The sequence below is a fragment of the Lonchura striata genome, chromosome Z (assembly GCF_046129695.1).
Source record: "Lonchura striata isolate bLonStr1 chromosome Z, bLonStr1.mat, whole genome shotgun sequence".
Taxonomy (NCBI): domain Eukaryota; kingdom Metazoa; phylum Chordata; class Aves; order Passeriformes; family Estrildidae; genus Lonchura; species Lonchura striata.
Genome location: NC_134642.1, coordinates 37,965,627 through 37,981,119, shown reverse-complemented (window position 1 = coordinate 37,981,119; position 15,493 = coordinate 37,965,627). Strand labels below are relative to the sequence as shown.

Here is a 15,493-nt window from a genome sequence, read left to right as displayed (position 1 = left end):
TACAGCTCTTTATCCTTCTGTGATCATATTGACATTGCCTTTTAATTTATGAATTACATCATTCACAGCTCGATGTTATAGTATTTCCCATATCTCAATTTCATTTCACTGATGTAGCTTGAAATTTTATCTGCTGACTAACAAAAAGAAACCCCAAAAAATCAAGTTATGTTTTGAGAATGAGACATAATTTGCTGCTGTTGTTCAAATATTACCCAGCTTTCAGATATGTAACTTCAAAGTTTTCCAGAGTCCATTCAGTCCTGCAGTAAAATAAGATTTCCCTGTTTACTTATGTTCTATGTGCATAAATTTAGTTTAGAATTGGATTGGAGTGCTCTAGACTAGACTAGGCTAGACAGGCTTTTGTGCAAACTGAAGTGACCATTCTGTGAAAGTTATGGCAGATTTAAATAAGACAATGAAAACAGTGTTTTAAACACATGCCTTGTGATGCTAATTTAGCTGAAAAAGCCAGCCCTCAGCAGTTTAGGTTGGTCTTTCAGCCCTTTAATTCTCTCTGCTATTTTTATATGTTTAATAAAAAGGGGAACCACTCTTATCTCATGTGAGTGTTGTGGTAGTTCAAGAAAATTTTGTGAAATAGTCAGTGCTATAGTAAGGAAATTGTTAACTTTGTTTTCAAGGAGTCTACATAATGCCCTAAATAAAGATTTTGGGCCACTGACCCAAAAGGTCAGTGAGAGGTCAAAATATCAAATAACTGCTGACTATCTGAACCCCTCATTGGTCCTATAACTAGGATATTTATAGTCCTGAATATTTAAAAAAATCCATCTTGAACTATATACATGAAGGAGACAAAGTTATACTACAAAGCTTAAAAATTTTATTATTCTCCTTTTATGTGTAGTTATATGTTTGCAGGCCTACTTCTAACAGAATTTCATGGGCATATATGATGGAGTTCAGAGGAGATTCACTATGAATCTAATTTGATCTGTCTTTTGTGGATATGCATAACTGTTTAAAATTACTATGCTTTTTTTCATCAAGAAGAATTTAATAGAAAACATTTCTTCTTGCTTTACTTAGTACATATTTCCCAAAATAAATGAATCCTTAATCCTAAAACTACAGTACTAAAAATATAACAACTATAACTTTATGTAATAACTATTTTTCTTAGAAGCAGCCAAAAATAGGCTTCTTTGTCATTGAGTTCTCCATTTGTGGGGTTTTCTGTTGGAGGTTACATATATTCCCCAGGTGGCTCTGTATTTGTGTAAACTTAGATTTGTATAGATGCCGTTTATCAGATTTCATTCCTTTCTATGTACAGTTATACTAGAAGATATTTCCTCCTTAACTTATGGATAAGTGCTGGTTTACACCACAAAGGTTTTATCCTTTGTTTTGTGAATGTGGTTTTGTGCATTTTCCCATGAATATTTAGTACTGTTTTGTCAGTTAGAAACTAACACCATAGTGAATCAATAAATCAAAACATGACAGGTGTTAAATGTTTCTTGAATCTTACTTAATTTCTTCTGAGATGATTCACACAAAAAGATCACAATACTTTGGTGTTCAAGATTACTTAGATCCAGAAAAACTGTATGACTTTTATAATTATCTCCATCACATAAACCTTTTTATTTTATGCTTTTAAACCTTTATTTCTTCTGAACAAGAAGATACATGTAATTTGTCAGCACTAGTGTTCTTGCTACTGGGAAATATATATTCATCAAAATATATTGTAATTAAATTTAGTGCATTGAACATTATTTATTGTAAATACCTTTTCCTATTTTAACAATTAAGATTATTATTACTGCCTCGAAATGACAGTGTGAATACATTATAGATTTAAGTAGAAGTATGTATTCAATGTACTATAAATTTTAAAACAAATATGATTTTTTTCTTGCTCTCCCTCAAACTCTTTAAGATTTAGAATTGCTTCTGCTAACATGTGATAACAGAAATTTGTTCCGTGGTATGTTGAATTGCAGTCTCTTTGTCCTTTCCTCTTCAGACTGAACTGGATCGTTTCCAAGATACAAAGCGACTTCTTCATGACTATTACAGGGCAATGGAAGGAAAAATCCCAATAGAAGACGCTCAAGATTTTACTAGAATCCCATTGTTAGATATTATTAATGGAGAGCAGAAGGAAGATCAAGACAAATCAAGAAGGTAGAAATACAGCATAAAATTGAACAAATAGAACACATAAAATGAACAAATAGAATGCACTGATAAGTTTTTGGAGTATATGGAATTATGTGTGTATATTTCAAAGGATGGAGAAATAAGAAATTTTTAACCAGGGATTATAGTCATATTATGAATCTCAAAGAATTTTAAAGATTACATTTATCCATCATTTTTACTTATTTACCTGTATAATATTCACCAATGCATCACTGAATTGCAAAATATTTTAAAAGCTGCATCAGGAGGAAATCTACTATTAAAATAATGTTTCCTGCTTTCCTTTATATTGCTGATAGTTTATAGCACAATTCTCACATATGTAAAGTATTGTTGTGAAACATTAGTTGGTTTAAAATTTGTGTCAATAAATCAAATTAAATGTTACAAATTTTATGTAAATGTAAATATAATTAACTGTTATGTAATAGCAGACGTAAATCAAAGCAGCCTACAGAGAGGCACCAAACTGAATGCCATATTAAAAGATGAGGGATACCACCTGATACTTTCACAATGTAGAAAATGCCACCAGTAATAACACCTGATTTTTTAAACTTAATTAGAGTGAATTTAGAAATTATCTGAGTAATAAAACTGTGTCTAATCCATGTGGAATTCGTCAGCAGGTCACACAGTCACTTGATGTAGTTTTGCCCATCTGTTATTATTTTTAGCTGTTATACTTAAACTGGACATTTTTCTGGCCATACACACACCTCACCAAAAAGGGAAGTTCTAGTTCTTCCCTTTTTTTTTATTTTTTTTTTTTGCTATTGCAAATTTGGAAATACCATTTCCATTCTTTCAGTGTATTCTCCAATGTAGATATTAACACTTTTTATAAAGCGGTATCTAAGTTATTCCTTGTATTTTATTTTTGAGGATTCCTCTAGTTTCTTGGAAACCACCTTCACCAACTGATACCGAGTCAGAAAAGAGTGGAACTCAGAAGAGCAGTCTTAAGGCTAAGAGTTCTGAAAGTGAAGTGACCACTTGCAGGAATGATAAAAATCTTATTACTCATACATGGCAAACAGCAGTAACAGCAGTATCAGATATGGTATGGAATGTTTTATTTACTTAAAGATTTCTGGATTTTACAGTCAAAGCCCCCCCATTCAGCAGGCAGCCTAAACACATAATCTTTGCACTGTTTATCTCAGTTTCATATGTCTTGCTCCACCACTAATATTTCTGTTGAGTATGTTTGTAGTTCTATGAAGATGTTGGAATCTGTGTTTTCAGCACCTCCATATTTATAACTGAGCCTTTTATTCCATTACTGAGAAATATTTCAAATGTTACCTCTATGTATCTTCTTCCATGATAAACTCTTCTCTTATCCCTCAATAGAAGTGTGAGAAGATGGATAAGTTTAATTCTTGCTGCAGTGTTTGCTCAAACCTTTCACATGTTCAGACCTATGGTTACGTTCTTTTTTCTGTATAGCTTAAAGTAAATTAGGTAAGCTTTTCAAATTGTTGATTTCTAGGTAAGATTTTTATTTTCTCTTTGATCATGTAAAATAAATAAACTTCTGCCCCCTTATCATGTAGCTGTAGGCTTGCTTTGTGTACTGTTGATTCTTGCTTTTCTATTGTTTTCCTCAAGCACAGGCAGTGACTGCAAGAATTAAATTTCAGTATGCCTCTGTCTTGCATTTTTGCTGCAGAATTTTATTTTTGATAAATAATAAAAATTTAGTTGATTAGTTATCTCCTTTTGTTTTCTTAATATGTCTACTTCTCATCAAGTACTTTCAGCAAGCATAGGCTATTTAAAACAGTAGTTGCACAGAGCTGATACTATGTACTGTACTATGTGTGACTGTGGTGTCAAGGTAACAGCTGAAATAGAGTTTAGAGAAATGGAGGAAGAAAAAGAATGTCAGCTAAAACAGAAACCTTCGAAAGCTGCACAGAAACAACTAGACAAAGCGGCTGGGAATGATAGCAAAGGTTCCAAAAAGACGTCTTCCAAATCACCTCCTAAAAAAAGAGGTATTTAAAATGCAGGCTTTGTTTTAGCAATGCTTGAAATAACTTGAATGTAAATATATGAATAATACAGAAATTAATAACCCAAGACATTTAATTAGGATTTAATTTCTCTTTTAAAATGGGACATCAGTATAAAAAGCTGGTAGTGATAAAGGAGGGGAAAGGCTTTTGAATGGAAATTGCATTTATTTAAATATTTGTAATTGTTATACGTAGAAATAAATATTCTAAAGGGAAATTAAATATTTTTTTTTCATATTCTGTATCAGAATGGAACAGTTAAAGGTAGTTTATGGATAAAATTCTATTAAATTGCACCTACTTGACAGCTGAAGTCCTAAATAAGAGCAGATTCCTATTGACATAGATCTTGCATAGGTCTGGCAAGAATCAATCCCACCAGGTGAAAATGGAAAATTTATTTCCAGGAGAGAAAAACAGGCAGTGTTCTGGAAGAAATTGTGGCATGCAAGGCTGTTTATGCATTTTCTCGCAATTATTTCCTTGTTCAGATAGTAGTTTATGTAATCTTCACCTTTTGTCTGCAATATGTCATAACTTCATTAGAAAGTGAGGCCTGCAGCCTAAACTTTGGTATCTTTTGTTAAGACATTCTGCATAGCAAGAGAGAGGTTCAAGCCCTGTGGGTGTAGGATAACCTGAAATTTGTGTACTCCAAATGAGAAAGGTATAACTTCAGAATTATTGTGCTTAACACAATTGACTTTTTTTTGTGTGACAGGAGTTTCATTTGTACTATGCTCAGTTCTTTCTCTCTCTAGATATTTCTGCCCATACAGAGTGAACAGAAGCATAGCCTTGCAAATATGTAGCCAATTGTGAGTCCCAGGTAGCCTTAGGCGTAGTTTAGCATCTCAATTTAGCCAAGAGAGCAGCAGATTTTCGGACTTCTTGAAAAGTTTTGTGATAAAACTTAGCAGCTGTTGTATGCTAGTTTGAAGTTTGTGGATTGCTTCTTGGAACCAAATTTTTGTTCAAACCTGGTACAAGATTATCTGAAATTACAAAACCAGAACTGCGGCTAGAAAGCTGTGCATTCGTCCTAACAGAAGACGAACAGATGGATTTGTAACTATAGTATTGACTTTGATTTCATTTCAAATACAGTGTTACTGTAGTGTTCCTGTAGCATGAGAATTCCCTAGGACAGAGATATGTCTGGTAACAGAGTGATACAACTTAGCACATGTAGTTTTATCACTTGTAAAATTGACCATTTGTTTTGTGTTGACCTTGTGCATCATGCAGCTATCATTATATTTTTTCTGTAACATCTCCATCTGCTCTTCTTCCAGGATAAAGTATTTACAAATATTTTAATATTGTTGAGTAATAGTAAGTCACGTGGCTACAGAATTCCACGAAATCTCTAAAAATGTGAAAATACCTATCTGTTCACAGATAAGTCAGAACAAGGTAGAAGTGCAAGTTTGAAGGGGCATGAAATAACAGATCTCCTTTTTTCATGTTTTTTCTTTATAATAGCATAACTCTTTTCACTGCTTTGATGGTAGCTACTATCATAACATTTTTACTATAGTTTGTTAAACTTTAATTTATTCCAGAAGAAACAAGTATTATTCAAAAGACATTTATTAATGTTCTCATTGTGATAAACTGGTAAATACTAGGGTCAAACAGAACATTCTGACCATCTAGGATCAAATGAGAGGCACACTTATTCAGTCATGATCTTCCATCCAGAACTACATTTTAGGATGCTATTTAAGCAACTTTAGTACAGTTGTATATGCTGGGGTATTTATATGCAGTATTAACATAGCATGACTTGCAGATGTAAATCATGTTTGGCACCTGAGTATCCACCTTTGCATTCTCATAAATGGTCACATCAAGTAATGTGGAAAATTTAATTTTTCATGAGACACAAATTTACAAGCAAATCCAAAGACTGAAAGGTCTGTTTTCATGCAGGAGCAAAAGCCAATCCAGTTCCTGTAGACCCAGAAGAATTAAGGAAAGAAGAACTGGCACTAAAAATAAAGCAAGAATATTTTAGTGCCTTGAAACATGAGGGTATGTTACTATTTGGTTACTTATATTGGTAGGTGATTGTTATTCCTAATTTGACAAGTATGGTAGTCAATACTAACCAGAGACAGCAGGCAAAATGGTTGGATAAGAAAGAAAAAGGAGAATCAGTCATGTCTGGAGAAATCAGGGAATATTTTTAGTGTGTTAATCATCAGTCATTCTGTGGTAAATATACTAAAGGTAGTAATATGATTTTCATTCCTTTTATCTTCTGTTTCATTTCATCTAATTTAATTTCATGACTAAGCAAATATTCGTCCTGAGAGAAAAGATTTTGCATAAGCTGTTACTCACACTTCAATATTCAATTGAATTGGATTCAGTATTTGAGATGTTTTATTCTGGGAAAGAATTTTTTGGCATTTGCATATTTCATTGATTTTTTTCTCTGATTCCCTCCTCTTCAAGCAATATGGGATTCAAGTAGCAGGACATAGATTTTGTTTGTCCTTCCAAACTGCTTTATGGACAGACTCTTCCAAAAGCTATATATTGTTTGGTCATTCTGTCTCTTTTTCTCTCTTACCCAATAACTTTCAAACAAAATGGTTCATTTCAGCCAAAAGGACATGTCTGAAGAAAGGAAGTCCCAAATTTAAAATGGTTTGAGATTTTTTTTTAAGATAGGTTTAGACTAGATGAAACACTATTGTATCATTAAAGGGAAGATAGAACCCAGCTTTTATTGATTCTGTTTGGCAACAGTTGGCAAACCCATCGTCATATGGTACCTCTTTGGTGGGCTAGCTAGTACATTGTATTTTATTATGAAAAATAGAGGGCAAACAGCAGTTATCGAACAAACCACAAACTCATAAGGCTTCTTTAGATCCAGTCAGACCAAATGCTTGTACACCTACGTCTTTGAATATGGTTTAATACAAAAGCTGTTCAAGAATAAAAATTCCGAGATCTTGGAGTACTGAAAAGAATAGTAATAACTTTGAAGATCCTAATTGCATGAACTTGAATTTTAGTGATTCATTAACATGTATTTTTTTGTCTTGACATTGCTTTATTTTCATCCTATTTTAAGGAAAAAAACCCAAGACCTAGGGAAGGCTGAACACATTAAGCTGTATTTCCTATTTGCACAGGCACATAGTTGGTATTTGAGAATCAGTTTTCCTGGCAACTTTGTTATCCAGTTACTTGATGATAACTTGTGGGTTTTGTTTATACAGATACATACAGTCTAGCAAAGGCACTAGTTGTGTATTGTTGCTAAGTTTTTAACATTGATTTAAATTTAATTTCTCTGTTGCATCAATGTACTTTTTTTCTGTTGGTGTTAAGAGAGCAGCTTTATCAGTCATCTGTGCAATACCTACCTCTGAAAAGACAGGGAGACAAAAATTGTCATGCACTTACTTCTGTAACATACTGATAGCAGCTGCTCAAAGAACATGCACAGAAGCCACAATTACATCAGCCTTAACTGTACTACAGAAAAATAACTAGCCAAACAGCAAGTATCTTTTAAGGAACTTTTAGCTAAAAACAGTTAAATATGCTGAGTTTTAGGTGCTTAGACCGAGAATATTCCTCACATTTTATAAATATTATTCATTATGACTTTATCATTTAAACAGAGGCAGCCACAAAATCTCGGCTAGAACTTATAAAAGAAAAAGCTTTAGCATTTCTTGAGGATCTAAAATTTAAAGCAGAAGAGGCTTATAGAGATATGGAAAAGTGGCTTGGATCCACCTTCTTGGAGGAGAAATCAAGGTAACATATATCAATTTTAAACAGGATTTTTTTTTTTTTTTTTTCAACCTAGACTGAGTTACTAAATATAGTTGTGTCTGGAGACAGAAGTAATTTGGGAAAAAAATGTAGAAAATAATAATTTTGTGTAGATTTATCTTAGAAACCTGAATGCTAGTAACTCAGTTCTTGGCTGTTCTGCTTGTAAAGGTAATTATCATGCTATGCTATTTTTCTTGACTACATATTTAGCAGATTACTGAGCAGACAATCAGTTATTTCATTTAGTAGAAAGCTCTGTATAATTTCAGCAACTTCTGTCACTTTGGAGTGTGGGCTTATTTTCTTTCCTGTTTTTTACACACAGTGAAAAATTGCACCTGTTGTTCTTATCACCACATATTACATTTCAAAAACTATTGCAAGGACCATAAAAAAAACATTCTACTTCACAGTTTTTCTGTCCTAGTAAATAAAATGTACTTGGTATCACTATAGTACATTAGACTATCTGGCATAGAATGACCAATGTCTGTATCATTAAAGGCCTTTTCCTCTCTAAATGAAAGGAGTGACTTTGTCCTTTACAAAGTATTTCTGTCCTATACTAACTTTTGAATCATACCTGGGACAGTGCTGCTTGATCCATCTCAGGGCATGACCAAGAAGAGAGGCATAAATGGAGGATTTGAAGGCTCTTACAGGCACTAGCTCAAAGAGGCAAAGTCTCTTCCTTCCAGCCAGTTTTATTTGTTGTCCTCACATGTGCTAACAAAGACACAGCATTTAAGGAATATCATATCCTTTGACCTGACACTCCAAGCCGAATCTGTGTTCAACATTATAGACAGCTGATGTCTTTCCCTGTATAAATTGTATTCATTGCACTTGAAAGAGGAGATCATATGCCTCTCCAGTAGGAAGTGCTTCCATATTTTTCCATCAGGTCTCTTCTGTATCTTAGATCTGACTTCATATAAATTTCTAATTACAGTCAAAAGATTTCTTGCAGCCAGAGGAAGAATAGACTACATAATTACTTCGGTAATTACAGAATTCACACAGAGGGTTTGAAATTCTTATTTTATGAAAGCTTTAAAAGCGTAAGAATATTGAAATTTAAAGCTACGTTGTTAACACTGTGTATTATACTCATGAGTTTCTGCATTTATGCTTTCAGTGTTGAAAAACTGATAGAGGTTGCACGACATCATATTGAGAGTTCTAGCAAAATACAATATGAAATGACTTTAGAAGGAACAGATTTCTTCATCAATAGCGATATAAAAATGGTTCCTGACCCTGTTCCTGACCCTGTTCCTCCACCAGAATTTCAACGCATTGAAATCTCTGCAAGCAGTACTCTAACTATTTCACAACTTACTACACTTCATAAGCAGTTTCTATGGCTGGCACCTAAAGGTAAGAAATTTTTACCTTTTAACTCCCGAAGGTTATCTACTTAAAATCTGAAGTAATTAGGTATCTGTATTGGTGAAGAAAACATTGGTTATTTATATTGTTTAAGATTGTACTACAGTTAAAGATCCTGCTACATAAAAAGCAAAGTCATGGTGGGGGATATTGAAAATATGAAATAATAGACCACTTGAAAGCTTTTAATGGCTTTCCTAGGGGCTTTTGTTGTCAAGACCACATGTTTAGTATTGCTTTAACAGTTGTCTCTCTAATAGGTTTTTAGTACAGTCTGTATCAAGTTTGCTTTATTTAAATATGCAAGTTTTAAAATTGATTACTAATTAAGAGCTCAGTGAACTCAGGCTATATTATTTTAAAACAAAATTTTAAAATTATCAGTATTTTCATGGAACTATTTTATAGGGTCTGTTATAAATATTAAGCATTATATTCTTAAAGTCAATGTGTGCCTGTTTTTTGGGTGATTTGCAAGCATTAGCTCAGACATGTAATTTATTTTTACCTTTAAACATGCCTTTATTGTATGTCTACTCCCTAATTAAGGGAACCTAGGGCTTAGGATGCCTAAAAAGACTTGCAATAGTTCCTGAGACTGTATAAATGTTGCAAAGTAATTTGGGTAAGGCAGTTTTCAACTGAGATGGAAAGTAGTTAGTTACACATATATTTGCAGAGTGTTTCATTACCAGTGTTCCTATTAAAATTATAATGCTAGTATTATTGCCACTAAGATTGTGAAATACAATGTGTAAGCAAGTGCTTACAATTCAAGATCTATCTCTTCCAGTGTAATAAGGCCACAAAGGCACAACAAAGTTGAGATTAATTCTTTATTGGAAATTTTTTTCATGTATATTTGTAGTGCAATTCCAATTTCCTTTTGCATATAAAACCACTTTAGGGAAAAAGATATTTACAGTTTTCCCGTAGAGAGATGCAAATCATCTTATCTCTAGTGTAGGAATGTAGATGTGTGTTGTAAGCATTTCAAAATCTTCTGTAGAGACCTATTCTGCAGATAGTAATGCATATATAATGCCACACAAAATGAAAAATCTGTGTGTTTGTAATAATTTATAGTTCCATAGAAGTGAAACACAGATACAAGTTTAATTGGTACTTCCACTTAAACGGTTTTTTTTGGTTTTGATCATTCATGATTAAGATACTTTAAAAAAAATTGTCTATTATAGACTTTAATATTCTTGACATATTTAGACAGAACAACCATTTTCTTCGAAAATTTGTAATAATTAGCAAGAAAACAATTGAAGTCTTTATCATTCTACAATATTTCCCTTTTGATAGTATTATATTCACTAAAATGACCCAAAGTGACTTGCATGACTATCTGAAAAAGGGAATTCTTTCCCTTAGCAGTCATGAGACCATAAAAGAATGCTGCTGCTTGTTCTCTGAGACAATGGGAAAGAATTATTGTTTAAAATAAGGTCTCATACCCCATGTATTTATCTTCTCTTTGGTAACTATTATCTTTTTTGGATAGTTGAATTTGGATGGAAAGCACAAGCTGTGCAAGTCATCTTTAAAATACTTCCTCCCAGTCTCTAATACATTTTAAGACAGCATAAATCACATCCTAGGTTTCCTAAGGTGACCGTTTCATTATAAACTCTTTTCTTTCCTAAAACATCAGGAAAATTTTTCAAAGGCTGCTGTCTTCCCTTTTTCAATAGAATGGTCAACAGAAAATACACATCTCAGTAGTTAGTCTCTCACTGAACAAAAGAGGGAAAAACACTAAAGCACCCAGCACAGCGGCAGTGAAATTGTTGAACAGCATCTCTAAAGGAGATACCAAAAGGTAACAAACAAGCCCCTGTCTTGGACAACCTCCAAATAGGTCTATATTTGCTACCAAGCTTCTTATTTTTTCTTCTTCTTACCCACCCAGTATATCTCTCAGCATTCACAGTTGAAATCCACATAAAAAAGCACATGGGCATAGGCTATTGGGCAACTATAAACAGAATAAATCTACCAATCTGCTAGTACTAGAATAGGAGTAGTAATGAATAATAAATTTCCTGAACTTGTTCTCAAAATTGGAAATTAGGCTTTTCTAAAGCATCATGGAGATTACATGAAGCATATTTTTACTTAGAAATGCAAGCAAAAAACGAGTAACAAAGGAGGGGTGATTATATAAAATTTAACATGTAAGCAGGTTTATCACAAGATATTTGGTAAATGTCAAAAGGAAGTATTTTTTAAATATATTAACAAATTACCAAAATTATATCTAAAAGTGGGAGTGCCAGTATACTTTAAAAATATTTGATATTCATGGAAGAATTCTTATGAAACAGTTTTGTGTTTCCTAGGAATCTAAAGTTTTAAAGAACTGCCAATTCTTCACAGACAACTTTATGCTATTCCTCACACTTTGCTCTCCATGGAAGCAATTATTCTCCATTCTAAGCACCAATGGACAAAAAAACAGCCTGTGCTGGACCTTCCTACTTACTGACAGTCTTTCATTTGAGAAAGAAGTTTATTTTTTGTTTTATTACTATCCCAAGTGCTCTTGCCCAAAGTCAACATGAGTCTGCACTAATTAATTTCACTAACTCTTTGATCAAGTTTTTAGCAGTGCTGTAATATATTACCTTCGGAGTACTTTTTCATAGGAAGAGCTGTGATGAGTCTTAAATGGAGCTAATAACATCCACCATTTTTATTTTCTCTCTTACAGTCTTTGCATGCTTTTCTTATCAACAAAATTCAAATATTGATTAGATCTCATCCCCTTTGATTCCCTTGAGCAATATGATCTTCTACAACCACATCTTTTGTCATTTCAATTAGCACACGTATGGAATGTCTGTTTTCTTCTAAAGCTGTTTCAGAGAATGCAATTTGGGTGTGGTTTTGCATTACCAAGAAGATCAAAGTAGTTTATATCCCAGATTTGTTCTCTATCTTATGACTGAATCAACAAGAGCATTTTAATTTTTTTTTCTTTATCACAGGCATCATCCTTATGAACCTTCAGTTTAATTACATAAATGATTCTAGAATTAGAATAGAATAGACACCAATCAGATGTAAAAAAGTTCTATATCCAATAACCAAAAATGTTTAAAATACTTTTTAACAAAACTATCAAATAGTCTGCTAAGATGTAAACATAAGGAACAATCAGTGGCCATATTGCATAGCTGTTTGTTTTCAAATTGTGAACTTGTGAATTGAATTTTACTGTATTGGTGGATTTGGGGCAGACAGTTACATTAAAGTGTGCATGTGGTTCAGCTGAAATGTTGCCTTTTCAATTGAATATTTTATTGAGTCAGGATTATATGAAGACCCTGGATAATGTCTACAGATTATGCTTTCTTTCCTCAAGCACTGTTGTAGAAACAATTGAAGAATAGTAATTGCCTGATTGCAAGTAGAGATGAAAGTCCATATGAGAGCATAGGAATAGTTTAATAATCTCTAACTTATGTCTTTTGAAGTTGATTTATCTTCAATGTGTTTTTTTATGACCTGACAATATGGACGTTTTAAGTTTGTGGATAGAGGAAGTATCTCTTTCTAGATGAAAACTTAGTAATTCTACCAACAGTTTAATTTACACCTCCTGTTATGTCTCTTACTAAGTAATGTATGTTATTTAATTTCAGAAATTTGTGGAACATATTTAACACGTTTGTGTATGTTTCTGTGCATTTGAATTTATATATGTATAAATCTATGTATATATAGATATATATAATTTTAAGATTTCAGACAGCATGACAGAGGACCTCATCCCTCACTACATCTGTGCAGCGACAAAAATACCTTAATTCTCAGTGCTTCTAAATTTAAAATCCCAATGCTTGCTATTTAATGAAGATTGGACATAAAGCAGCACCAGTAATAATTAGTGAATAAATTATGCAAATATTTACAGTGAAATTGACTGGAAGGAGTGATGAGTCTATCAACAACTTGGATGAAAATTATCACATTTTTGAGAGTCCCATCTTTCTCATCTAAGGGTAGAAGTATCCTATATTACTACCTTTTAGAGCCCTTAAGTTAAAAGAATATAATTCAGCCCTCAGGGTATATTTCACTCATTCATCCTTATAAAATTGCTACAGAGTCTGGTATGTAATTTGCAAGGGATTATTATCTAAAACTCTAGTCAGGAACTGCTATGGAAACGTTTTTCTCAGGGAAAATAGAAGGGAATATTAATCTGTTCAAATATTTTGGTAAAATTTGATTATGAGGGAATAGATGGTAACATAATTCTCATCTCTAGTACAGGTTTACAATCTCTTAATATTTTGTTGCCTGTGTAAATGTATAAACTGAATGTTTACTAGAGATTTACTACTTCATCAGTTTATGGAAATATTTTTATACTGTGCCTATAGAAAATACTGTACTGACTGGTGTAATTTTAAGAAATAGTCTCTTTTTTATATCTGCCTTAATAACTGAGACATCGTGATTGCTCTTTAAATGTCATAGGTTCAATTTAAAATGTCATAGTCCTGGTTCATAGTGTGTAGTGTAAAGTTATGCTGCTGTCATTCATAATGCTTCTTTTTATTTTTTTTTTTTTTTTTTTTTTTTTAGTTTAGTGGTCATAATCTTAGTATCTTCACTACAATTTTTTTTTGCTTTTTTTTTTTTTTTTTAAGTTTCTGGGTTGAAACATGTAAAGGCTTGCCAGTCACTGTGTGTATCAGGGAATGATACTGCCTTTGAAGAAGATTTTAATGAAAAACAATTCTACCTAGTGTAGCTTTTCCTACATTGGTTTTCTTCTAAATTTGATTTGATAACAAACTTAATGTGAAGAAGTTGCTTCATACGTTACTTCATATGTAGTACAGTCTGGCTTCCTTTTGTATCCTCTAGTCTTTCCATGGCATCACTGCAACAGATCCCACCTTTTCCTATATTCCCAGTTTCTCCATGTCAATTGAAAAAAATGTTGGAAACACTGAAGGCCAATCTTACAGGGAATATTATCCCTGATAGTGGATCACAGGTCTACTCTTGATCCTTATTTCCTTAATCACTAGCACATTTCCATAGGTTTTCATATGCCTAAAGAAGGAGGAAGCACTATGGAGGTGTTAAAATGTTTTTGTCCCTTATACTCTTTTTACTTCTCAAGTTGCAAGTCCAGTTCTCCAGTCTCTTTTTCATCTTATCTTGTGGTTTTGTGTCTGCCTAATGAAGTCTTTTAACCTTTACTGTGTGTTAGGAATATTTCTCTTCTTTTCAGTTCTGTTTATGGTACCTGGGCACACCTGTCTCACAAAACCTCATGAGACAGTCCAGTTTCACTGTCCTTGTAGACCACAGCTGCTATCTTAGATTTTAAGTTCTTTTACAAGAATCATTCATACTGGAAATGTATTTAAACTGCATGTTTCTAACTTCTTTTATTAATATTATGACTTTTCAGGATGCTTAGAATAGAATGGAACAAACTGTCACATTTTTCAACAATTGGAACAATTTGCCACAAATTATATAGTGTATATATTAAAAAATTTGCTCCTTCTTCCAAAGTAGAAAAGAGTGGCATACAAAAACTCTTTTTCTCAAGACCTTTTAAAGCACTATAAATAGCATTCCTCTCTGTGATTAGCTTAATGTACTCATTAATTCTGCTTCTTAACATACACACCACAATAAGGAGGGAGAGTCAGATTTTAGGTCATCTGCAGGGTGTTACTTTTGTTATTTCCAGTGAACAAATAGATTTCTCAGTTTATTGCTTCCATTCTGCATGCAATTCCGATTGCTTACTTATTGCTTTCTTTTTGAAGTCCTAAAGTTATGGCAATGATATACTAAAAGAACCTTGAAATTACTGGCCAAATGTAGGAGATAAATGAGACCTAGAAATAAACTTTTTTAAAATGACGGTTTATGGGATTTGCTCCTACAAAATACAAGGGTGACCATCTTCAGGGCCATATGGGAAAGTTCAAAATAATCTCAGTGCATTAAGAATGCATATACACTTCTGAAAGCAGTAATAACATCATTTGCAGGTTAACACATTTTTAGAAGATCATGCCATCTCCTATGTAAGCATCTTA

General features: G+C 32.9%; 1 protein-coding gene across 1 annotated transcript in view; it reads left to right on the top strand.

Moving 5' to 3' along the window:
• Positions 1 to 15,493, top strand: part of SPEF2 (sperm flagellar 2) — a 72,812-nt gene that overhangs the window by 38,493 nt on the left and 18,826 nt on the right. The window contains exons 22-27 of the mRNA XM_031507294.2: positions 2,003 to 2,163; positions 3,067 to 3,244; positions 4,025 to 4,184; positions 6,141 to 6,242; positions 7,853 to 7,991; positions 9,151 to 9,392. Coding sequence (XP_031363154.2) covers positions 2,003 to 2,163; positions 3,067 to 3,244; positions 4,025 to 4,184; positions 6,141 to 6,242; positions 7,853 to 7,991; positions 9,151 to 9,392 — 982 coding nt within the window. The remainder of the gene's footprint in view (positions 1 to 2,002; positions 2,164 to 3,066; positions 3,245 to 4,024; positions 4,185 to 6,140; positions 6,243 to 7,852; positions 7,992 to 9,150; positions 9,393 to 15,493) is intronic.